The sequence below is a fragment of the Eleutherodactylus coqui genome, chromosome 5, assembly GCF_035609145.1.
Source record: "Eleutherodactylus coqui strain aEleCoq1 chromosome 5, aEleCoq1.hap1, whole genome shotgun sequence".
Taxonomy (NCBI): domain Eukaryota; kingdom Metazoa; phylum Chordata; class Amphibia; order Anura; family Eleutherodactylidae; genus Eleutherodactylus; species Eleutherodactylus coqui.
In genome coordinates this window covers 29,438,398-29,465,110 of record NC_089841.1, presented here as the reverse complement: position 1 = coordinate 29,465,110, position 26,713 = coordinate 29,438,398, and the positions used below count along the sequence as shown (strand labels likewise).

Sequence of the window (26,713 nt, the reverse complement as noted above, 5' to 3'; positions counted from 1 at the left end):
GAAACTCTTGGCCCTCTTGAATTCTGTTGAGTTAAGAGCTCACCTGAGTGTGGAACATGTAGGGGGGTTGTTTTATTAGGCTGTGTGCCCCAAGTTGTGTAGTCCCATATAAATAAAGTCTGATATGTTACACTGAAGTTGTAGAACCTTTCCCATGTGATCACAGCTGTATATTACTGTGTGCGACTCTTCCTAGTATATGACACTATAGTGATGAGATCGAGGGGAGACGCCCTGGCTGGGCTCAGTGGTGGAATACGGTTCTTATTATTTTAATCTATGAAATGATCATTTTCAAGACTAAAAAAATGTTCCAGTCCGGGATCGGCAGTGATTCTCCCCTCACTACTTATACACATAATGGGTACCAGCTCTCCCTCATCTCCATCAGTTCTGAGGAAACATCATCTAAAGGAAGAAGAAAGATCGGCCCAAATACAAACATGTAAGTTATACAAGTAAACTTTTATCAACAGTTAGAAACAAGTTTAGAGACGCAGTTATATGTATCAGAGTGAAATAGTCTATGTACACGGGTGATAATAAAGGTGGGATATCTGGATACTATTTGTCTCTGGATAACAGATGTTTATTGGTAATTACATACATTTATTATTCATCACTTAAGGCCCATTTAGACACGATTATCGCTCAAAATTCGTTAACCATTACGTCTAAACACACTGCACTTTTCACGCTGTACTTTTCATGCACTATTTGTTCATCGCTGATTTTCAGCAAGCTAAAAGTCAGTGATGACTCTTATCAGCGCCGTGGGACATGGCTGATAGCATTCTTTCAGCTGGTATTCCGCTTAGACTTCTCAGCGGGATACCAGCTAAAAGCTCTGAGAACAACGCAGCTGTTTGCATATACAAAGCAGCAGCTGTTCTCGGCATTATCAGCGGTGTCCCTCTCTGCCTTCATTTAACTCTTAAGTAGCTAATTAGCTACCTAAGAGGTATGCAAAGATGATCGTTCAAAACTGTCACTCAAACTGTCATTTGAGCAATCATCTTTCAGTGTAAATAGGGCTTTAGTGCTCTAAACTGCTTTGTTTTTTTCTTGTGTATGATATGTCAATTTACTTTTGACCTTTTTTGAACGGTTTGACAAAACAGGTTTAAAAAAATGGCTTCTCTCCTGGGTGAACCTTTTGATGTCGCAGTAAATGTGATTTTTGAGTAAAACATTTACCACATTCTGAACAAGAAAATGGCTTCTCTCCTGTGTGAGTTCTCTGATGCTGAACGAGCTTTGGTTTCCGTGCAAAACATTTCCCACATTCTGAACAAGAAAACGACTTCTCTCCTGTGTGAATTCTCTGATGCTGAACGAGCTTTGATTTCCGTGCAAAACATTTCCCGCATTCCGAACAAGAAAACGGATTCTCTCCTGTGTGACTTCTCTGATGATTAACAAGTCCAGATTTCCCTGTAAAACATTTCCCACATTCCAGACAAGAAAATGGCTTCTCTCCTGTGTGACTTCTCTGATGCTGAACTAGCTGTGCTTTCTGTGCAAAACATTTCCCGCATTCTGAACAAGAAAACGGCTTCTCTCCTGTGTGAATTCGCTGATGTCTAACAAGGTCTGATTTCCCTGTAAAACATTTTCCACATTCTGAACAAGAAAATGGCTTCTCTCCTGTGTGACTTCTCTGATGTCTAACTAGATGTGATTTATATGTAAAAAATTTCCCACATTCTGAACAAGAAAACTGCTTCTCTTCTGTGTGACTTCTCTGATGTGTAACAAGATGTGATTTCTCTGTAAAACATTTCCCACATTCTGAACATGAACATGTCTTTTCCCCTGTGTGAGCTCTTTCATGTTGTCCTGTTCTGTGACATTTCTCCTGCTTATCAGTCTGTGATGAATAAGAAGATGGGACCTGTATAGGAGGAGCAGATGATGGATCTTGGCTATGAACGGCTGAGGAGATATCTGGGATAATGGCAGGTTCTTCATATGTATCATGTGTGATACCACAATCCTTTACTTTAGTATTTGCAGATATCAGACGTTCCTCTGAGCTTCCGGTACCGTCATCTGCCAAGAGTAAAGCGGATTATTCTTAACTACTTATAAATGATGCTGATATATTATAACATTTCTATACAAATCACAAGTCATGTAGCAAAATGTAATCATCCTCTAAGGGTGCTTTTACACAGGCTGACAGTCGCTGGAGTAATCACTGAAAATGGCCATTATGGACAACTGCAGGCCTATGCAAACACGGATCCTGACAGAGCATGTGAGTGAGAATCGCTCTCTCATCGAAGTCACTTGGTTTGCAGCTCACTCAAACACCAAGCGATTGTCAGTTCAGAAAACATCACCAAAAACTACAGATGTGAATAGGGACATAAAAGTAAGTAATTCTGGTTTCCATCAATAATATGGGGGTGCTGAGCATCTGAAAAAGGGTCATGAAAGTAACTTGCAGCAGAGTCCTCCACAAGCCCCGGGTTCCTGTCCCCGGTAGATCTCCGAGCCCAAGCTACAGAAATAGTATAATCCATACAGATGGAGTTCGGCCATTTCTGCACGGGGATCAGTTTCTTTTTTTCCCATGAAGAACTCTTATAAAATCTCCCATGAAGCCGGATGTCAGTAACACACGGAGTGCAGCAAATATAGAACTGTTCATCTATAAGACCGCTTAGTACATACAATAATTCTATATGCTGTCACCTCAGACCAGGGCAGGCCGGGGGGAGGGAGGCATGTGACAGTCAGGCTGGGCCCCTCGCATCTGCTTACTGCCACCTAGTTTGCCCCCACAACAAACGGTACGGCGGCTCCTGACACTACTACTGCTGACAATCTTACTCATGGTACTGCCATGTCCCACTCTCTCTCACAGGCTGACAGAGTGACCTCCCTATTCCAGGGAGGTCAAGCTGTGAGTCTATGAGAGAGATGATGGGGACTGTTTTCAGGACCTTGTAGGATTATAGGGACTGTTTGGTGGACATGGGAGGATGATGGAGCCGCTTGGAGATGGATATGAATGATATCTTTTGGGGTTTATAGTTTGATCAGGGTCCAATAGGATTCTAGTAACATCACTCATTGGGGCCACAATACTAATTGAAGCCACAGACTGGGGGTCACATTATTAATTGGAGCATCAGAGGGAGTCACATTACTAGCTGAGGTCACAGCAGAGGGCACTATTCCATGAAGTGAGAGTGCCTGCAGTACTAAATTAAGGTCCCAGTGGGGCATGGTTTCCCTAATGAAGGGATGAAGTCTAACCGCCCCTTTAAGATATTTTTCTGATTATCCTATAGTCACCTAAGGGGGAGTCAAAAAAGGCTCCCAAGGCGGCTACCTGGACCTTGAGGGTATTAGGACTTAGTCCCATATCCAGACCATCCTGCAGAAAATCTAAGATTTGGCTGATGTTTGGCTGACGGAGATCGTGGATGCTGTGACCCAGCCACCTAGAAAAGGTATCCCAAATCCTGACATAAATCTTTGTAGTAGATTTCTTAAGGCTCTCACATAAGGTAGATACTACTCTACCTGATAGACCCTGGTTCAGGTATTTTACCCGTTCAGTTTCCAGGCCGCCAGTGTCAACCTTCAGACCTCTGGACATAACAGAGGACCTTGCTGCAGGAGATGGAGAGGGTCCTGGGTTGAGAGAGCGGCCAGGAGTGGGAACCAGGGTCTTTTGGGCCAGAAAGGAGCAACTAGGAAGACCAAGCCTGGAGACCTCCGGATTTTCCTTAAGACCAGCGGGATTAGGGGTATGGGGCCACTCCAATGCATGATGTCATGAGGTCGAGGACCCTCATGCCTTTCCTAATGGAAATCTTAGCAGAGAGGAAAAGTGCCCGACATTCGTCTAGCACCGCCTTTTGTCTCTCCGGCGGAAGGGAAGAACGCTGGAGGCGAGAGTCCAAGATAACTCTTAGAAACTTCTTCTGGTGTTCAGGAAGGAGACTAGATTTATCATAGTTGACAATCCAAACCAATGACTCAAACAAATGGAGAGTGAAATTAATATGAGCTTAGAGCTCTGGCACCGACCCCGCTACCACAGGAAGTCATCCAAATATGGGATGATTATTACATTATTGGCCCTCAGGAAAGCTATCATTTCCAACACAACTTTGAAAAACAAAGGTGCCGAAGAGATCCCAAACGGTAAGCACACAAACAGGAAGTGCGACACCGAACCGTCAATGAACAGAGCAAACCGAAGGAATCTCTGGGAATCTGGGTGAATGGGGACATGGTAATAAGCGTCCTTTAGGTCAATGGTGATCATGACACTACCGGGCGCGATTAAGGGGATCGCTGATCCTACTGACTGCATCTTAAATCTCCTGTAAGAAATAGATTTGTTCAGGAATTTTAAATTAACAATTGTTCTATAAGAACCGTTGAGCTTCTTTTTTTTTAAACATTAAATTTTTATTGAAATATAGAAAATGGTATACAACAGATATTACATGTGGTACACAATCAGCTCATATAATAATTAGGGATCATTTTAGACATAACATTACCACACCTTCACTCTGAAATCTAAATTTTCTCTTAGAATAGATCACCACGCCCTCAAACTTGTCAATTATACTTTGTTCATATATTTTGTGCATACTGACTTTGTTGTAATATAATGTGTTGTAATTGATACACACAAATTAGCCGTGTAGATCCATAACAAAACATATAGCCAAAAGGGGAAATTTAAATGGGTTAAAAGAAACATTAAACAAAATTAAACCAATATCAGGCATCACCAGATCTTATCTACCGGAATTAAGCAGGGTCCCTCCACATGCTCCACTTCTCCACATGATTGTACATGTTATCTTCTCTGAATGCCAACCATCTCTCGTATATCCTTTGTTCCGCCATTCGGGTTTTAAACTCCTGTAATGTAGGGGGGAGGGACTCCCTCCACTTCCCCGCGATCAAGGACTTAGCAGTCATCAAGGCATGACCTGCCAGAAACCTAGCTGGGGGAGGGAGATCCCCCAGACCCAACAACAGCAGGACCTGCTTTGCATTTCTTTGCAAATGGACCTGCAGGGTCCTGTCCACCAGGTTCAAAATTTAGTTCCAGTAGGTGAACAGCTTAGGGCAAGACCAGAAGATGTGAGAAAGAGTGCCTCTTCCTCCGCATTCCCTCCAGCACGCGCCGTCCCCGCTCTGGAATCTGCTACAGAGGAGTGCGGGGGTGTAATACCAACGCATATTAATTTTTATTTGCACTTCTAATATACCCATCCCTTTAGTAGCTTTCCCAGCCAACTTAAAGGCCTTTGTCCAAGCTTCGATCGGGATATATGTTCTCAGCTCTTTTTCCCAATTTAACATGTGCATTTTTTTGGTCAGGACGTTATTACCGGTCAGTATGTCGTAGTAGGCTCTCGTTTCGGATTTATCTACTGTAAGTTGTGAAGAGATCCTTTTTATAATGTCCTGTGGTATTTTTATTTTATGAAGTTGGGATTTCGACAGAAAATGTTGTATCCTTGAGAATTTATACGCCTCCTCCTGCCGTAAGTTATGCAAAGAACGGAAGTCGTTAAACGTCTTTACCGCGTTTCCTACCATTAAATCAGACACATTTAGTGCGTTTTTCATTTTCCAATTTCTCAAGTCTAGGTCCTGCAGAAACACACACACGGTCTCCAAAGGAATCTGAGGGGACCTCAAGGTGTCGTATAGAGCTACTTTCCTTGTTAGCTCCTTCCAAGCCTCGAATGAGGCTACCATGGTTGGGGAAAGACCTCTAGTGTCTACTTTCACTTCTGACTTTGGTTCCGCCAGGCCAGCCATGGCTTCCAAAGATGCAGCAAAGAGGAGTGATCTGCAGGAGTCAAGTCCTATGAAATTGCTCTCCATACCAACCCAACCTGTTCTGTCCTCCCGTAGAAGCCAGCACCTTGTTTGGTTCAGGAGAGAGGCCTTGTAATATTTTGCTATATCTGGAATGTCAGCCCCACCTTTGGACCGTCGCATTGCTAAAATAGACAGTGCCAGGCGTGACTTTTTTCCCCCCCAAATGTAATCCGACATTTGTTTTTGGATTTTTGATAACGTATTTTTTGAGGTGACGATCGGTAGGACTCTGAACAAATAAAGAACTTTAGGGAGAAGCTTCATTTTATACGTCATAACTCTGCCGTACCATGTCAAGTTGAGTTTATTTAGACGATCTATTTCTTTCTGTAACGAGTCTAGTAGACCGGGATAGTTAATTTTTTCCAGGGCGTTTGTGTTAGGGGACAGGTGGGTTCCTAGGTACGGGATGTCATTCTTCCTCCATTCAAATGGGAATTCCTTCTCTATTGCTTCCCTCAAGTCCCCCGGTATATTCACTCCCAATATCATAGATTTGTTTACATTTAATTTATATTGCGAAACTTCGCTAAAATCCCGTAAGACCTTCTGAGCAGCTCTCAAGGAGCCCAGCGGGTGCGTCAGGGCAATAATCACGTCATCCGCGAAAAGTCCAATTTTGTGCTGGCGGAAATTCAACGGGATCCCCCTTACCTCGGGCGACGCCCGGATAGATTCAGCTAGTGGCTCGACCGTGAGAACATACAGGATAGGGGATAACGGGCAACCCTGTCTAGTGCCGTTTGTTATCCTAAAGGGCTCTGACAGAACTCCATCTACTAACGTCCTGGCCGATGGTGACGAATACAGGGCACGAACAGCCCGTACCAGTCCCTCTCCCATGCCGAATTTCTCCATGGTCCTAAAGGCGTACTCCCAGTGAACCCGGTCGAACGCCTTTTCGGCGTCAAGAGCGAGCATCACCGCGGGGGATCGAGTCGATCTCAAAGCGTGCAAAAGGTTTATTATCCTACGTGTACCATCTGAGGCCTGTCTTCCTTTCACAAAACCGACCTGATCGGAGTGGATAATCTCAGGGAGAATTTTTAGGAGTCGCCTTGCCAAGGTTTTGGAATAAATCTTCACGTCCGTATTTAGTAATGAGATTGGCCGAAAATTTGAGGGATCATCAGGGGGTTTACCTTGTTTTGGAAGGACTACTATAGTTGCTTGCAGGGATTCTCCTGGGAAAATGCCCTTTTGCATGGCTCTGTTGAAATTTCTTACTAGATATGGGGATAATAATCCTTGGAATAATTTATAGTATTCGGCTGAAAAGCCGTCGGGGCCCGGGGCTTTTTGATTTTTCATAGTTGAGATTGTATCTGCGACCTCCTCTACTGACATTTCTTTGTCAAGATCTTCTGCTTGGGAGGGTGATATTTTTGGTAGGTTTAATTTATTTAGAAAGTCTTCTATCGCGGCACCCTTCGGGTGGTTCAATGAGGGATCATCTTTCAAGTTATACAAGTCATTATAGTATTTACGGAATCTTTCTGCGATTTTTTGGGGGTGGGTTATTTTAAATTCTTTATTTTTTGAGTTCCACACAAAAGGAATACTCGCTCTGATTATTCTTTTTTTTACTAGGGTGGCCATCCACTTAGTTGGCTTATTTGAGGAATAGATATTGGCTCTCCGTGCCGTAACCTCTTTATCAAAGTCACTTTGCAAAATATTGCGTAGTTCAAGACGCGCTTTAATTAATTTATCATGGGAAGACAGCGACGGAGTCGCCTGCAGCTCGTCCTCCAAAAGCTGGATATCAGATATCAAGGATTCTGTTTTTTTGAGCTTTTTCCTTTTATACCTGGCGCCCAACTTTATAAGGACCCCCCGCATAAAGGCCTTATGGGCATTCCATAGAACATTGGGGTCTATGTCTGGAGAGTCGTTCAACCTAAAAAATTCTTCCATGTCGTTTTTTATTTCTTTCTTATATTCAGGGAGTTGCATTAGGTACGTATTGTTTTTCCACAATCTAGTCACCTGACGGGGCCTACCCAGGGCTAGTGTTGTCACTATCGGGGCATGGTCCGACCATGTGGCCGTACCAATTTCCGCTTTTACCACTGAGGTGATTAATTGCTTGTCGACCAAGCATAGGTCAATGCGGGAGAACGACTTATGACGAGGTGAGTAAAAGGTATACTCCCTCGACGTTGCGTTAAGGCAGCGGAACGTGTCCAGGAGAGCATTCCTCCGAAGCCAATGGCCCAGAGAAGCTACCCTCTTTGTAGCGTGGTGGGTGGAGTCAATGCTGCTCTCAGGTATTAGATTAAAGTCCCCACAGAAAATCAACGGGCCACGTGATACTTTAGAAACTTTTTTCTTAAGCTTGTTCAAAAAATGTATCTGTTTTACATTCGGGGCATAAATGTTGATTAGTGTAATTTGTGTTCCATTCAGAGAGCCCACCAGAACTATATATCGACCTTTAGGGTCGCAGATCTGCTTTTCAACATTGAACGTTATGGACTCTCTGACTGCAACCAAAACGCCCGCCTGCTTCTTGGGGGCACATGCATAGACAATATGTGGGAAGCTCTTGTGTGACATACGGGGGCAATCTATGTCAAGGAGATGCGACTCCTGTATACATACGATATCTGCGCTGCACCGGAGAGCCTCCTTCCACACGGAGCTTCTCTTGTGTGGGGAATTCACCCCATTGGCATTCAGCGACATTATCTTCAACGCCATTTCCATTGGAACGGCGTAACGGAGCTAGGAGGCGGGGAACCCAAGTAGTAAGTAATGCCTGTTGAAACAAAACTACAAACAACGCGGAAAAAAAAAATTCTGGTTATGCAATAATTCACACAGTTTAACGGAGTGCATTTAAAATGCAAAAACTCGTCATAAGAGAGATAAAGACAGCAAAACATACTGACTTAAATAGGCAAGCAACTGCTTGCAGGCTCGTTTAGGGGGATGTAAGTTCGCAAGGAGGTGCGAGTGTGCGACCTTCACACCTGCCAGTCCTTAATACGGTAGGGCTTAATGAGTGGGAATGCCTGACCTGCGTGACAACAAGGAGAAGGACAGTCAAGGATCTCTCACCCGGGTACCTCCAGAGCGATTTTCAGCACGCGTGGGTGAAGAATCATTTATCTTGATACCCCACGTTTTCAAGATAGCTTTGGCCGAGGCAGGATCGTGAAAGATGTGAAGAGAATTTTCCCGTGTTGCCAGAATTTTCGTGGGAAAGCCCCACCTGTACGGGATCTTCGCCTCTCTCAGGGCCCGAGTGATGTCTGCAAAGTTGCGCCTCGCCTCCATAGTGGCTTGAGATAGGTCGACAAATAAACGAATCTCCGTATAGGGGCTCGGCAAGACTCCCAGCTTCCTCGCGGCGTTTATGAGAGCCTCTTTCGTGCTATAATAGTGAATACACACTATAATGTCTCTTGGACTGGTGTCTTTCAAGAATTTTGGTAATGGTAGCCTGTGCGCTCTATCTATCTTGAGCTCATGTTCAGGAATGTTTGGGAGAATTTTCTGGAACATGCGTATAACATAGTCGTGGATTTCGGCGTTGGTGACCTTCTCGGGGACGCCTCGTATTTTCACATTATTGCGCCTATTTCTATCCTCGAGGTCTGCTATTTTATTCTGCAACTTGGTAACAGTATTCTCCAGATCATAGTGTGCATCTATAAGCTTGTTATGAGATTTAACAAGCTCTCCCATTTTGTTTTCTGTGGTGTTCAGCCTATTGTTAACCTCTAGGACAGAGGTATCCACATGTTGGGTCAGGCTCTTTAAGTCTGCTTGTATTGTATTCCTTAAAGCCATTATGGCCTCCTTAATATAAAGTTCAGAGGCAGGTTTTTCTGTTGCATTCAAATTGACTAGTTCACCTTCCAGATCCACACCAGAGGCGCTCACATCGGGAATAACTCCTTCAGTGTCAACAGACATTTTCTGCCGCTGCTTAGCTGGGCTGTTAGAGGCAGAAGCAGGGTTATTTTTCTGCAGCGTGGCCGCCGCCATCTTGTTTTTTATGTTACGGCCAGGGGGGACATTAGATTTCTTTTTGCCCTCACCCTCAGTCTCTCTACCGCTTTGGGACAGGGTTCCCGTCTCCCCTGGCGTACTCTCCTCCTCTCCGCTACAACCAGGGAGCGGGACATGGGGGCTGTGAGAGTCCCTTACCGGGTCGCTGACTTCAGGCTCTGCCGCTCCGTCCGCCGCCATTTCAGAGAGAGGAGCGCGCGGAGTGAAAAACTCCTCTAAGCGCGTCGGTTTAGCCTTTGAATTTCTTCTCCGGGACGTCGCCATGAACAGCGGAGCTTCCCCTTGCCGTGCAGAGGTAAAAGGTAAGCCCTCCTTTGCTTTAAAGATCGCTGAAGGTCGCTACCGAGCGGAGTCTATGTAGACACGGCCGTCTCGGTCCTACACCAAACCACGCCCCCCCAGAACCGTTGAGCTTCTTGACGAGGAGCAAGGGGGAGTAGCAACCCCTGAACTGATCCTTCACGGCAACCTGAATGATAGCTCCTAGATCCAGCAATCCTTGCACTCCCAGTTGAAGAGCCCGAGAGAGCGAGGGCGACTGGCAGGGGGTGACCACTAACTTACGGGGAGGGAAGGAGGAAAATTCAATTCTGTAGCTCTCCTTAATAAGATGCAGGGCCCAGGGACTGGACGTCACTTCCGCCCACCTGGAGGCAAACCGCATCAGTCAACCGCCGATCTGTAGGATCTCGTCTGTAGGTGGCCCTGAGGGCGCTGTCTCACCCTTTCCGCCTTTGGGGTAGGACCTGCGTCCGATCTTCCCTTTCCCCTTATACGTCCTGGTGGGAAAGGATGGCGGGTAGGAGAAGGAAGGGCGCCTGAAGGTCCTCTCCGTAGGAAGCCTGTGGCTCTTGTCTGATGCCTTCTCCAACAATGAGTCTAGGGAAGGCCCAAAAATCCTGTGGCCCTGGAACGGCAGGGCACAGAGCCTATTCTTGGAGGTACTATCCCCAGTCCAGGCTTTGTCCCAGACAGCTCTTCTAGCTGTATTAGAAAGAACTGCCGAGCGGGCTCCAAATCTTACAGATTCCATTGAGGTGTCCGCCAGGAATCCTGTTAGCTGGAGTAGAGGCAAGCAACTGGCAATGTCTTCCCTGGGACCCCTTTGGGCGACCAGCAACTGTAGCTGGTCCAGCCAGACGGTCATGGACCTCACCACCGATGTGGCTGTGATATTCACCTTCATAGCTAAGGCAGCGACTTCCCATGCTTTTTTCATTGTGGAATCCACTTTAGCGTCCAGTGGATCCCGCAACTGCGAGACGCCCTCGAAGGGTAGGGCTGCCTTCTTGGATACCTTGGCCACCGCTAGGTCTACCTTGGGGGTAGGCTCCAAGAAGTCGATGTCGTTTGTGGAAAATATCAGGCGATCTCTGAATTCTTTTGGAAAGGAGAATTTGTATTCCGCCTGCCTCCACTCTGATAAGATCAGCTGTTTCAGGATGTCGTTAACCGGAAACGTCAGTTTCGGTTGCAGTTGGAGACCCCAAAATAGGCTGTCCTGGAACGAGGACTGTTGCGGAGCCTCATCCTCCATCTGCATAGTGAGCCTAACTGCGCTAAGCAGTTGGCCCATGTCTGCCAACGAGAAGAAATACTTTTAGCATCTTCTGTCGGTGGTGCAGATTCTGAAGGAGAGTCTTCCAGGAGACCCTCTTCTGAATCAAAGTCTTCCATAAGCATCCGCCTCACCCTTTTAGCTGGAGGTGGAAGGGGAAGACTGGAGAGAGATGCCTTAATTTCTTCATTCGATTACCGCACGAATATCCACCATGGCCAAGGAGCCTTCCTCTCTGACCACTTTGGCCGTACAGTCCACACAGAGCGGTTTGTCATGACCATCCTCCAGCCGCCGCATACAAATGGGACATTTGCGAACCCGTTTCTTCGCATATCTCTGTCCTATAAAAAGCGGAGATAAGCAGAATTTCCAGCAACATTTCAGACAATACATATCAGAAAACCCGCAATAGAGGTTTACTTACAAGTATCTTCCCTGGTGGACATCCTGCATTCAGAGTCCAGACAGACAGCAGCAGAGGAAAATTGGTCCTTAAATTTTTGAATTTGGTGCCTTCCCGACTCCGGACACGCCCCTTGGCCATGGCTCCACCCCTCACGTGATGCGGCAGCGCTGACGTCACTCCGCCGCGCTGGACCCGGGGGACATTCTGCACTCACCTGCTGGCGCTGGTCTGCCGAGAGGGAAGCCAGAACCTTCTGCCACCAGAAGCCTGCTGCTGGATTCAGCGCCACTCCCATGGCCCCCCCTGAGAGAGGGCTGACCATGGAAGGAGGAGCGCTGCAGGGTCAGGTACCGGGGATTCTGTTCCTCCAGCCAGCGAACCCTATGGGTAGTGTGCTGGGAGGATAAAAGGTTGCTGTGAAGTATGGTCCTGCGGGTGAGGGTCCCTCTTACGTGGTCTCACCCGCGCAGACACTGCCAGCCCAACAAAGAGGATCCCCCCAGGGCAGACAGGCTGCTGGAGTTCCTCTTCTCCTCCGGCATACACCTGAAGGTTTCCTCCGCTAGAACCATCCTGTAGGGACAGGAAGACACTGGTGAGCTGGTGATGGGAGTTGCCTTTTGTATTTTCCGCTTCCTGTCCCAACAAGTGTTCAGCAGGCAACCTCCAGGTGTATGCTGTCAAAAAAAGTAGTACAGCAAAAAAAACAAAAAAAAACTAAGTTTGGTACCGTAGTAATTGTGCTGACTCATAGAATAAGGTTTTCAGGTCATTTTTTTGCAGTTTGTACGCCATAGAAACGTAAGATGCACCCAAATATGGCGGAATTTAATGAGCTTAAGGAGCCCCAGGGGACGGGTGGAGGATGGTGTTGGAGTCTTTAGTGGGAGGTGGGGAGCAGAATGGCCAGCGGGGAGCAGAGCAACCTGTCATTGACCACTGGGGGGCTCCTTAAAGGGATCCAACCCCCGAGATATAATTCCTACTGCTAGTGTGCAGAGTGCTGGCGATCACTGACTTGGCTCAGGACATATTGATATCTTTACTGACAGGCAGGCAGCAGCCAGCGGTCAGCGGGGGCTTCTGTAAATATGTACTGCTTTGTTGTCCCTTGATGTTATTGAACTAACTTGAGCTCTAAAATCCACAATGGCTACATAATCCCCTATGTAGTGATTTATATAATCCCAATTTTTTTTATATAGTATAGCTTTATCTATATAATATTTCTCTAGTATGCTGCCATCGATAAGTGCCTAAATATTGAGTGGGCATTGCCCGTTGTGGACCCATGTCTTTCTCTGAAAGGATACTAGACAGGAGGGGCATGCTGTAATAACGTATGGTGGAAGGCATTGCTAGGATACATAATACGCTAACATGTGTGATAAGCAGGTCCAAACTACTAGAACGGCTGGTTTACTCCCGCCATGTAAGCTACCTATCAGAGCACTCTCTCCTAGACCCCCAACAGTCTGGCTTTCGACCTCAACACTCGACAGAAACTGCCCTTACAAGGGTATCCAATGACCTACTGACAGCCAAATCGAGGGGCGATTACTCCCTACTGATCCTCCTCGACCTCTCCGCAGCATTTGACACTGTTGACCACAAACTCCTCCTCAGTATGCTACGCTCCATTGGCCTAAAGGACACTGCCCTCTCCTGGTTCTCTTCCTACCTATCTGACCGCTCTTTCAGTGTCTCCTTTGCTGGCTCTACCTCCCCTCCTCTTCCCCTTGCTGTTGGGGTCCCCCAGGGCTCTGTCCTGGGCCCCCTTCTTTTCTCTATCTACACAGCCCCTATTGGACAAACCATCAGGAGATTTGGCCTCCAATACCACCTGTATGCTGATGACACCCAGCTATACACCTCTTCCCGTGACATCTCTGCACCTTTACTCCAAAACATCACTGACTGTCCGCTGTCTCTAACACCATGTCCTCTCTCTACCTAAAACTAAACCTCTCTAAAACTGACTTACTGGTATTTCCACCCTCCACTAACCGACCTCATCCTAACATCTCCATCTCAGTGTGTGGCGCCAACATAACTCCTAGACAACATGCCCGCTGCCTTGGGGTCATATTCGACTCTGATCTATCATTTACCCGCTACATCCAATCTCTAGCCCGAACAGGTCAGCTGCACCTCAAGAACATCGCAAGAATCCGCTCTTTTCTCACTGTGGACACGCTAAAAAACGCTTACTGTTGCCCTCATCCACTCCCGGCTCGATTATTGCAACTCATTGCTGATCGGCCTCCCCTGCACCAGACTCTACCCTCTCCAATCCATCCTGAATGCAGCAGCCAGGCTCATCTTTCTGTCCAGCCGCTACTCGGACGCCTCTGCCCTGTGCCGGTCACTGCACTGGCTGCCCGTTAAATACAGAATTCAATTTAAACTTATTACCTTAATCCACAAAGCCCTCCACAGTGCAGCGCCCCCCTATATCGCCTCCCTCATCTCAATCCATCAACCAGCCCGGGCTCTCCGCTCTGCTAACGAAACCAGATTGAGCGCTCCTTTAATTCGAACTTCTCATTCCCACCTCCAAGACTTCTCCAGAGCAGCACCGGTCCTCTGGAACGCACTACCAAAGGATACCCGAGCAATCCAGGACTCGCAGAACTTCAGGCGTGCTCTAAAAACGCACCTCTTCAGGGAGGCATACCGAATTCCCTAAACAAACCCCTCTGTACTCCGCCTGATAACATGCTCCCTGACCTACTGACTGCAATCCCTGCTAGCCATCATATACCGCTCCTGCAGTCATACCGTTTCTGCCGTCACACGGCTAAATGTCTGACCATTGTCTATCTGTATATCACGCCTCACTCTCCACCTCGCCATACCGTGCACACCGCCAGCCCCTTTACCTTCTGTATCACCCCATTACTTGTAGTATGTAAGCTCGTTGGAGCAGGACCCGCACCCCTACTGTTTCCATCAACTGATTACTATATGTAACCGTGGTTCTGTATTGTTTGTACTTTTGTCTTTCTGTATCCCCCGTCTATGTAAGCGCTGCGGAATATGTTGGCGCTATACAAATAAAGTTTATTATTATTATTATTATCACTGATATACTGGGTGCTATGGAGGGTAAAATCCTGCGAGATCTGTACATACAGTGTAGGTTCCCCGACTCCTCCCAGTATTTGTGGATGACTCGATGCCTCACAGTGTTTGTGGATATCCACGCATGCGCGATTGACATCTGGTGACGTATCTGCATCCTTGATATCGGTGCATCGCGATACCTTTATGAGTCCTTGTGCATGCGCGATAGATAATGTATGACGTTGCCTATCAACATCAACTTCGTGCCGTGTGATGACGCACAAAGCTGGAATGAGATGGAGAGACATGTGGATGGGACACATCTGAGAGACATATCTATTACTAGGGGGGATATTTATATCATATGTATTGTGTCTGTGTATAATTGTTTGTATTGATTACAGCTGATGTAGCTCAAATGGGATTGGGAGAGCTGTGTTATTGTCTGTTACAAATACTGTGGGTGATGCTTCACGCTTGATGAAGACCTGATTAAAGGTCGAAACGTGGAATTCATCTACTATGGAGGAATAAGGATTTGGAGATTCTTTGCACCTATATATGCTTGATTTATTACATATATACCTCCTTTTAGAACAATGGTTCAGGTTCCCTTTAATGTGGCTCTGCATTTTCCAGTCCCACCTGTATCGGGTTCAAGTGAGTGCTGCTAGCAATTTTATTTCTTTTGCTGCTTACATGCGTGTTTGACGCACACACAGCTGTGCTACGTGTGTGACACAGAGCAGACAAGGCTCTGCTACATGCACATCACACACAGCAGACATGGCTCTGCTAGATGCACACTGCATACATGTCAGACATGGCGCTGTAACATGTGCATCACACACACACCTCTGCGACATGCATGTGACTCACAGCACACACGGCTCTGCTACATACATTCTTCATAGGCCTCTGGTGGTTTAGGATCTGCAATGATGTCACAGTCATGTGATCAGGGGACGGAGCTAAGAGTCAATGGCTGATCACATGACAATAACATCATCAAAGGCTGTGACAGCACATGGCTGCTATCAGACTCTGCTTGTTTTATAAGCTTTATGACCTGCGATGAGATCACCGCGATGTGATCAGGGGCGCAGTATGAGAACTCACACACAGACAAGTCATTCTTAGTACTTTGAATATAATGAATAGTAGTTCCTGCTCACATAGGTGTGTTTCGTGTCCGTGCAGTAAATGCCCATCATGTGTTATCACCTATAACGGTATCACATTTAATCAAAAATTAGTTTGCACTTTGGCTGAATGGGGGAATATCCAGCGTAAACTGACAGATCCCAGAGCTTATAAATCTACATAGCTATCAGCAGCCGCTGACCGAGGAGAATCTGTGACTCCTCTCTGCTGTATTTAGTGGTTACTACTCACCTGGGCGGTTACCTGTAGGAATCTCCTCTTTACACCGCTGATCGCCCCTCACATTTGTCTCTGTAGTATTAATATTGGTCAGCTCTTCATCCTGATACAAAAGCTGTGAGACAAATATTGTAAAAGTCAGCAGATGGTTGGGGAAGTCATGTGGAAGGTTTTACATGACCTGAAAAGATCATTAATCAGCTTGACGATCAATAATGACCTGACAGCAGTAGTTATATGGCCATGTCAAAGTGGATGCGCTTTTTTAGGCTACAATTGCTTCTTAAATGGATCCTGTCACCGGTTCATGAAGTTTGGCTTGGAGTTGAGCTCGGAGTCACAGAGGGGGCCGTGCTGGCTTCTCCCTCCCACATCCTGTAGACTGACAGCTCTCTCCCCTTCTGTGTATAAGAAGAGAGCCGTCACTCTGTATGCTGCAGGCGGGGTAAAGCCAGCACGGCCCCCTCCGTGACTCAGAGCTCAACTCCAAGCCAAACTGCATGAAGCTGGGGACAGAAGCCCTTTAAATGTTTGTATTGTGTAGCTGTGGTTGATTCCACATGACCATAATGTGCTTCACACTGCTGGATTATATAGGTCGTCCCTTTACAACAAAGTGACCGCAGGATAACAAACGCTTGTTTTCAGGATTAAATGTTTTTGTCTCCAGGATTATCTGACAAGGGGATTTCTTGTCTTGGTTTACTAATCTTCGTTATCAGACAAGTAATTGAGGTATGCTTTTATATTGTCACTGTTTCTAATATTATTTAATACTCACAGGTGTAACGGTTATGATTATCTGAATGGGCAGGAAAATACATGTCACCATTACAGAGTAAATGGGAAACCAAGGGGGCGTGGCCTAGCACTGAAGGAGAAAGGACGTGTTCTGACTTTGCTCCTGAGGAGTCGTCCTGAAAGTTTCTTTTTTGGGATTCCTGTGATCTTACACTTGCTCCTGTCAGCTTTCCTGAACACCGGGTGAGGAGAGGTATGGGGAAAGAGACTGCTAATGCCTCAGGATGATCATGGTGAGCCGCGGCCTACCTTTCAGCTGAAGCCACAGACTTTTCTGCCTCCCAGCCCAATAAACCTCCACTTTCAGGTCCTAAGAGGTGGAAGATATCGGAGGATCAGCGGCTTCTCCACCAGCCAGGAGAGACTCCGTGTGGCATGTCCAGGGCAGTAATAATTACCAGCACCCTCTCAGAGGTACAACAGGGAAGCCCTGCACCATAGCGTTCGCCACCTGGGTACACACAGGGTGGTAGAGAGAGGCTCACTTTGTCTGCACAGGGTCCCCCATATGACATGGAATGCCTCCTAACGCCTAAAAGAATATCAGAGGGCTCTTGTCTGCCTAGCCTGCCTGGCCAGATTGGAGGCTTGAATTGGGACACCTGCCGCTATCTGCAGCCTATTTCACAGCATCAAGGAAAACAGCACCCTCATCTGTGATACCTTCTACATCTAATCTGGACAGCATTTTATTTTCAGAGGCTAGTTCCAGAGGGTATACCATCTTCACTACTTTGAACAATCAGCATCTCCGGTTTTATCTAACTTATGTCGTCTCCGAGTCATCATGCTAAGACCCCATTTACACTGACAGATGATCGCTCTAGAGTCGCTCAAATGACAGTTTGAGTGACAGTTTTCAGCGATCATCTTTGCATATCTTATAGTAGCTAAGTAGCTACTATACAGTAATGCAGCTGGAGCGGGACACTGCCACAGCCCCTAATAGAACAATACAGCTGTTTTGCATAAGCAAACAGCTGTATTGTTCTGCATACTTACAGCCCTTGCCCTGCTGTGAATTCACAGCAGGACACAGGCTCAGAGAATCTTATCAGCGCAGCCAGCTGTGATAAAAACAGCAGGCTGCGCTGATAACAGCTGATCGCTCAATTTAAGAAAACTTGAAGTGTGCTCTCTAAAACTTGTAGGCTCACCACGGAGAATTGCGGCAATTCACAGTCAGACGCGAGCGGAGAATTGCTATGATTCTCTGCTCGCGGACAGGGGGGGCTGCGCTTTCCATAGCAGCACTATGAAAAGTGTTCACTACGTTCCCCACGGCCGGATTATCGCCGCAGGGAACGCACCGACAAGGATGTCCGCTCTCCAGCTATGTTTGCACCCCAATATTTCCGGTGTTGCTGTTGGAAATGTAGATAACACATTCAGTCTATCTGCGGACGACCTTCTCCGATTACCCAGACCGCTGCCATCCCTACACAACCTATTAGCTGTTCTTGAGAAATTCAGTGCAACTTCAGGCCTGAAAATTAACCACTCAAAATCTGAAATCCTTTTCTGCCATACTCCATCCCACACAGAAACCTTTGGAACTTCATTTCCAATTTAGGATCTGCCCCATCTCAGAATTAAACTTACTAACTCCCACGTATCAAGATGACGTTACTACCGAAACTCCCACACCTGTTCAGTAGACTAACCATCCCATTCCCCGCCTCGGACCTACAAAGGTTCCAAAGAAAATTATTTTCCTTTATTTGGTCGCATAAACGCCCTTGAATATCTAAATCCATTATGTACCTATATAAGAAATTTGGACGTCTCTCTGTCCCTTCCAACCTTGCATCGCATTAGTTCATAGAACGCTGCATTCATTGGCTGAGCAGCAGTTGAGAACCAAGTTGAGATTCCTGGAAGCGGGAATTACGAATCCCATAATCAGGAAGCGATCTTTTGTGGGTGGCCAAGGACCGCAGGTAGCCGGGCGGGATGGGGGGGGGGGGGGGGATGTTGAGGACTGAGCCAGCGTGGTAAGTATAATAAAACATCCCCCAAAATTAATACCTAGTGCTTCTTTTGTGGCAACAATTAATATGACAGGGTCTTATTTTTGAGAAAACACTGTATATGATAAGTTGAGCTGGACCTATATCCTTTATACTTTTGAGCTGGACCTATATCCTTTATACTTTAAATTGCCTATGTAATGGAGACAGACTACTGCCCCTTACCTCGTATAATATATTAGGTTACAGATAGTATTCTCTGTTCATACTGTTATTTGTTTTTGTTATTCTAATCTAGGAAACTCTGTACTTATCCCAATTGCTGATAGCCCTCTGCGTGGGGTCACTGCGGTAAAGTGTCGCCACCTTTCAAATTAAAATATAATAAATATGTTTGAAACTAAGTGGGAAACCGCTGGGTAACACTGACATGGAGAAGGATTTGGGGATTGTAGTTTACTGAAAACTTAACTGGAGCAACCAGTGTCAGGCAGCTGCTGCCAAGGCAAATAGAATCATTGGTGGCATCAAAAGAGATCTAAGGGCACATGACAAGAACATTGTTCTTCCTCTTTACAAGTCTCTGGTCAGACCGCACATGGAATATTATGGACAGTTTTGGCCATCTTGGCCATTGGTACTCAAGAAGGACATATCAGAGCTTGAGCGGGTAAAAGGTAGGTGAATAAAGTAATAATTGGAATCGGTGGACTACAATACTCTGAGAGGTTGTCAAACTTAGGGTTATTTAGTTATGCATTAGTGACTGCCCATATGTGTTTCTACATCCTAGGCTTCTGGGCTTTGATCCCCAGGGCCGTAAAACACGGTCGCCTTGGGGATTAAAGCCCCGAGGTTTGTGCGGGTTACAGCACCCTGCTTTTGGCTTCCGGAGGTAACCGAGAGACTGGAGCTGTCAAGAGGGAACGTGATAGGTGTCTCCCGGTCATGTGATTGCCATTATCCAATGGACAACGGCAATCGCATACAAGTAGAAAAAAAATAAAAAAATAAAGTTAAAGTTTCATCTCCCCTCATGGATCAGATCCATGAGGGGAGCTCAAACTACTAACCTCCATCCACCGCAATGTCCCGCAGTGATCTGGGCCTGCCAGAACCTGCTGCGGGCTTTTGCACATATGCCTATGTTTCGCGCATGAGCAGAAGGCCAGAGCTCCTGGCTATAAAGGATAGCTGAGTGCTGGGAGATGTCACCGGGGTCCACTGTTTGTGATCGCCGTTATCCATTGGATAACGGTGATCATGTAGAGTTAAAAGAGTAAAGAAAAGTTTAATAAGTTACAGTTTCATCTCCTCTTACAGATAGTATCCGTGAGGGTAGATAGATTACATACCTAAATGTCCCCAGATTTGACCCCCGATGAGATCTTTATCCAACTTCTGCGCATGTACCCATCACCAAAATGGCAGAAGCATGCGCAAAAGACGAGAATTACCTAGGAAATTTAAAATCTCCCTGCTCCTAGCTACCAAAGGTAGCTAACAGATGTCACGGGGGGTGGGGGAGGCACAGTATGCAGTCCCTGGTCATGTGATCACCGCTATCTAATGGATAATGGCGATCAAGTAAAAGTTTAGGCTCCCCTCACCAATGCAATCAGTGAGGGGAGATGAAACTTCTTACCAGAAGTCTAGGCATTTGAACCCCGACACAATCATCCTCCACATGAACCCCAACACATGCGCAGGAGCTGGGGAAGGCTCAGGAAATTCAAAAACTCCTTGCTCAGGGCTACCAAAGGAAGACAAGAGCCTGGAGCAGTGACCGGAGGCCCTGTTCAGCGGTCCCCGGTCATGTGATAACCATTAACAAATGGTACAAAAAGGTAGTGATCTACCTGGACCGGTCTCACATGAGCGGATAGGAATTGAGGGTTCCGCATGCATTTAATCCGTAGTCATACGCGGATCAATCAAATGCATTGATTACACAATTCTGCTGACAATAGCGGGTCGGAATTACGGAATCCACTCGCACAAAACAGAACGCAGCAGGTTCTATTTTACTTTGAATATCCACAACATAGCTCCCATTATGCTCTACGGTCGCGGATATACTCGCAGCCAATATATAACTACACTATGTACAGGTTGCAGGTATACGCATTATCGCTAAGCGACGGCGCGGGAGATATAAACAAACAAAAAAGTGTACCGTGCCTGTGCGAGTACGCAGTTATGCGCGGCGCCACAATCGGGTTCACAGCTGTGATCCACTGTGGGCCTCCACAAGCGGATTCCACATATGGCCGTGTGAGCCCAGCATTATTCAGATCACCACCGGTAATGCCTACGTAATTTACGAGACATCCCAAGGAATAATCACCTCCCCACAGTTCCCGGAGCAGCTTCTTAAATGCCTTCTGTGTGAGACCGCCGACCTCGGCAAGCTTAGGAAGACTCACAGAGCGCCAATTTTTACACCCCATTTCTGCCTCTGATGTCAAGAAATACCCCCCCCCCCCACAAAAGTGCCACTGAGGAGGATGGATACCTGGTTTTATTGCCCTATGTGCCCACCCCTACTAGGCCTATGTACTTACCCCTGTATTCAGACATACCATAGATTTACATTATTACTTTTATCTGCGATTTTTTCTTAGGGAGTCAATGCGTTTTCCGCACAAGTGAGCAATGGGGCCTGGAATTTATTCAGTTATGCCCTGAAATCCAACGGTGTTCCCTCCATTATAGGCCTAGCCGTGTGTCCAATAAGCAGATTGGGGCTAAAAGTGGGGTGTTGCCCAACACAGAAGAAATAATGCCATACAATTTGGGGTGCATCTCTCCAGTTTTTCATGTTTGAAACAAAAGAAACTGTAAATAAAATAACCTATTTATGGAGAAAATAATTTTATTTATTTTTCACCTGCTTTATAAAAATGTTTGTAAAATACTGTTGGGTCAGAATGCTCAGTACACACCTAGAAAAATGGGCTAAAGGTCTAGATTTCAAAATGGGGTCACTTGTGGGGGGCGTTCTATCATTTTGGCAGCTTGATCGCTCAACAAGTGAGCAATGGGGACTGCAATTTATTCAGTAGTGCCCTGAAATCAAACGGTGTTCCCTCCATTACAGGCCGAGCCGTGTGTGCTGTAGGCAGATTGGGGCTACAGTAAGTATGTTTCTGAACACGGGACATATAGGGGGATCCATTCTGGAGTGTAAGTATTCATTCATATGTATGCTCTAGGAAAAAACCCGTTTTTTTTAAATCACACGATTGCATTCCTCTGGCTCAACATTGGAGGTAATAGACCCAACTGGATGGGCGGGTGTCTTTTTTAGCCTAAATCGCTATATTACTCTGTAATTCTCTGACAAAGATTTGTAATTTGCAGCCAGATGTATTTGGTGTTGTTATACTCCCTATTTTCTTGTAAGCTCTCATTAAAGGCGTCGTGCTTTTGGGTGTGTAGAGATGGACGTGTTGGAGTTCAGGTATGAAGACCATCAGTTTATATTATGTATCTTACTGTATAAAAGGGAACCCCAGTGCTGCTGCCACCAGATCTTGCTGCAGGTCTTTTGCAGCCACTGAAGGGTTTTTGACCAACTGCCTCCTCCAGCATCTAGTGGCGACTCTTTCTGCCATGTCTAGATAGTGTAGCCAGTGTTCCTGTAACATTGAACTTGTATCCAGCGATATCTCTAGGAACATTCGGTGCCTTTGTATATTTTGCACCCCTTTTCTTTGTTTGCACAAGGCAATGTTTGTTTTTTATCTTTTTAGACCAGTCTCTTCACTCATCTGTATTTCTAACATGTAATCAAACATGACAGTCAGCAAAGCTCTTGCCAGTCCAGGTATCTGATGTGTTTTCTCTCAAGCACACCTGATGCAACTAATGAAGACCTTGATTAGTTGCATCCGGTGTGCTTGAGGCAGCAACTGATTTCCAAATGTGTGCTGTTGTGAGGGATTCTATTCAGGGGGTGAATTATTCTGAGACAACAGATGGCAAATATTGCATCTTGTGGAGAAGTCAGAGACCACTTGTTATTTTAGTTGTGTTGAGCCATTTACATTACTCTTGTTTGATTGCAAATGAAAAAAAGAAAGGTTTGTAAACTTGTCGAATAAACTTAATCTGCTATGGGGATAGAATAATTTTGATTGCAACTCTATGAATATAGCAGCTGACTAAATGCCTCCTTCTGCACATGACAATATTCTGTTAGCTTTAGCACCAGCTGATTGGAATTGTGCAGTTAGTCTGTGATTTACACTGCAGAACTTTACATTTGGTCCACCATAAATCTCAATAACCAATTGGATTTCTAAACAGGTGGAAGTTCAGTAATATGATTCATGAAACCAGACACCATCTATAACCCCTACCTACAAAAGCCATCAATATGAAAACCAGCATAGACAAGTTTATAGATTGCAATGCAGCTTTCTATAAAAGGATATGAAGAAATCTCAGCTTCATCTACCTGAGGGTTCTCTGGGACACTTGGCTTTTCTTCTGGACTGTTCTGGGAATATAGACGGCTGGGACATTCCTCTGGTGGGTTTCTTTCCATGAGTCCATCTGTGGGAAACACACAGTGACAGAATAGATTGTCAGCATATGATGAGCAGATGATGGGCTCTAGGTGGCCTTCAGTGACCCCCCCCCCTTCCTCCTTACACTGCTGATCAGCCCTTATATCCATCTCTTCTGCTTTGTCTTTAATCTCAACCTTAATAACAATCAGATTTTCACACTAAACAGAGAAAAAAAAATGTAAAATGGTCCTTGGTTTCATCACTTTATGGTCAGATTCTGGTGAGACATCAGCGTCATCTACCTGCTGGTTCTCTGGGATATTTTCCTCTTGAGAGTCCTGAAAATATGGATGGCTGGGACATCTCTCTGGTGGGTTTCCCCTAATGAGTCCATCTATAGGAAATAACCAGAGACTGAATACATTGTATATGTAATGATGGGTGAATCTAGGTAACTCTCCTACCTGCTTTCCTCTATTTTCAAGAGAGGTCTCCTCTTACCCAGATATGTGAGTGGCTAGAGGTCCTTCAACGTGGCGTCATTGAACACATCGTGATGTTCCTCTAAATACTCCCAACTCTTACATGGAAAATAGTCAGCTCTCCTCTGCTATATTTAGTGGTTACTACAGTTTTTCCCTGGAAATAAGAACCTGTCTTATATTAGATTTTGCCACAAAAGAGGCACAGGGTCTTATTTCCGGGGGTTGTGATTCATTCATCGAGTGTCAGCTCTGAATGGTTTGCAAGCACCGCCTCAGCCAATCAGAGCAATATCTTACTGGAGGCGGGGTTCTCAAAGCAAATTACCAGGAAGAGATGTTCTGATGCTGCTGAGGACTATACAGAAGCCGGCCGAAGTACCAGAGAGAAAAGGCAAGGACCGAGATGGTGCCTGCTAGGGAAGCATTGTTCATCAGGATTTAGGGGATTTATTCTCCCCTTGGGAATTGGGAGGAGGGCTGAGGGATTCAAGATGGTGCATCTCTGCAGGTTGATGTCCAGAATTGCCCTGTTCAGCATCCGGTACCCCCCGAGGGGAGCATTCCTTGTCCCCATACGAGATTCTGTTCGGGTCAGCCCCCAGACTAGGATGCTAATTCCCCCAACAGCTCCAGCTCCATTCCGATGTACTAACTAAATATGTGACATCCCTGGCACAGGAACTAACCCAAGTACATGCCCAGTTTTTTTCTTCTATTCCAAATCCAGAGGCCAAAACAGGGACCCATGATCTACTCCCCGGGGACTAGGTCTATGTGAAGAGATTTGTTAGAAAACACTCCCTTGAACCTAAATACGATGGTCCCTACCAGGTGCTACTAACCACAGCCATGAAACTAGATGAAAAAAGCTCCTGGAACCACGGCTCCCAGTGCAAGAAGGGTCGGCCTCCTGAGCAGCAAGCATAATTATGCTATATATCCTTTTACTACTGGGGCTGTTTGGGGAGGGGGGCGGATCTCAGGTAGTCATTACAAGAGAAAAGGATGGGAACTGGAACCTCTGGTCGAAGGAGTAGGAGGGTACAGTTATGTTCTGGAACAATTCATTCAACACCCATGCAGCCACATTCTCCTTTGATTATTGTGACATAGCCCCTTAGCTGGTAGGCAACTTCCATAGAAGAAAACGTCATGCGCCCATGGGAAGCTTTGACCATTATGTCTTCATAGATACCATCGGTGTTCAAAGAGGGGTTACCCACAGAATTCGATTGGATAAACTATATCTATTACAATCAGCAGAGGTTTGTCAATTACACCAAAGATGCCTTACAGGGACTAGCGGATCAGCTAGGACCGACCTCCTCCATGACTATGCAGAATAGAATGGCATTAGATATGCTCTTAGCACAGAACGGAGGGGTATGTAAAATGTTAGGGGAGACCTGCTGCACATACATCCCTGACAACACAGGGCCAAACCGTAAAGTAACCTTAGCCAATAAGAAGTTGGAGGACTTGTCAGTGGAGCTAAATAAAAACTCAGGTATAAATGACCCATTGGACCAATACTTTAGTTGGAGGAGTGGGTGGCAGAGAATGCTGGCTCAGGTAGGGATAATAATACTTGTAATTCTGATTTTCGCTGCCATCATAGTCTGCTGCGTCCTACCCTGCCTGAAGAAACTCTGTGATGCCGACGCGGCTGAACATGGAGAGTCCAGAGGACTACGAGAAATCCTACACCCCTCTTCAAACTCTTTTCCCTAAGCAATTACAATACCTTTAAGCCCTCAGGGACAGCATCTGACCTCTCTATGTGCAAAGTCCATGGCCAGGGGGGTCATGGGATAGCCATGACTCGTCTATGTAAAATGTCTATTGCAAAAATGCGTTTCTTTTCCTCACTACTAACATAGCTGCCTGTCTGAAAATGCTGACTAACCCCTCTTCACCCCCTCCCACCGTGTAACTCAAGAGGGCTCTTCCGTCCAGGAATGCAACCAAGATATCACAGATCATGACGTCAGCTCCTGGAGAAAGAGACCCATATAAGGGCAATAACCAATCAGCTACAGATTCATACTTCATGACGTACTAACTAGGCACACTACCTATAAAACCCCATGCAGCTTGATTAGAATAAAGAAGTTTCATTCAGCTGAACTACATGTCACTGCGATTCTTCTGTGCATGTACATGCCTCAGGCCTTGAAGCTTTTAATCAGGAAGGGGGCAGATGTTCATCATCAGGTACACTTAGTACCAATCCATAACAATGCGAGCAGAGTCACTAGAAAAATCTACAATGCTTGGACAGAGCAGTGGCAAAAGAAGACCGGGGCGCCAAAAGGACACGATGGCTGATACTGTCAAAACTGATACTGGCGTGGTTATCACACAACTGAAAGAAGCAAGGCAAAAATCGAAAAACACGGAGGGAGCTTGTCTTTAGAGTCGCCGACTAAATGGTTAACAACAACATTACCTGGTGATGGGAGCGGCTGGTGGGTCTCCATCATGGCCTCCTTGTACAGATCCTTGTGTCCTTCTAAATACTCCCACTCCTCCATAGAGAAATAGACAGCGACATCCTGACACCTTATAGGGACCTGACAACACAATATACAGTCATTACCCAGAAGCCTCCAGTGCTGTTACTGTATAAT

The 26,713-nt window shown here is 46.0% G+C and overlaps 1 protein-coding gene across 1 annotated transcript; it reads right to left on the bottom strand.

The window, feature by feature from the left end:
- Window positions 1-446: 446 nt before the first annotated feature.
- LOC136629183 (zinc finger protein OZF-like) lies at window positions 447-26,713 on the bottom strand. The gene is made up of 6 exons (XM_066605346.1): window positions 26,533-26,713; window positions 23,901-23,992; window positions 23,741-23,816; window positions 23,544-23,641; window positions 16,323-16,425; window positions 447-2,052 (listed from the first exon to the last, which is right to left on the bottom strand). Exons 1-6 carry the CDS (start codon window positions 26,615-26,617, stop codon window positions 1,124-1,126), a joined length of 1,383 nt encoding a protein of 460 aa, XP_066461443.1. The 5' UTR covers window positions 26,618-26,713; the 3' UTR covers window positions 447-1,123.

What these genes read in the sequence shown, in the direction of transcription:
- LOC136629183 (XM_066605346.1), bottom strand. Translation starts at nt 26,617, where the DNA reads ATGGAGGAGTGGGAGTATTTAGAAGGACACAAGGATCTGTACAAGGAG. An exon ending in ATATCCCAGAGAACCAGCAG is followed by an intron (nt 23,817 to 23,900) that starts GTAGATGACGCT and finishes TTCTCTGTTTAG; the next exon opens with TGTGAAAATCTGATTGTTAT. An exon ending in GTGTCCCAGAGAACCCTCAG is followed by an intron (nt 16,426 to 23,543) that starts GTAGATGAAGCT and finishes TTTGTCTCACAG; the next exon opens with CTTTTGTATCAGGATGAAGA.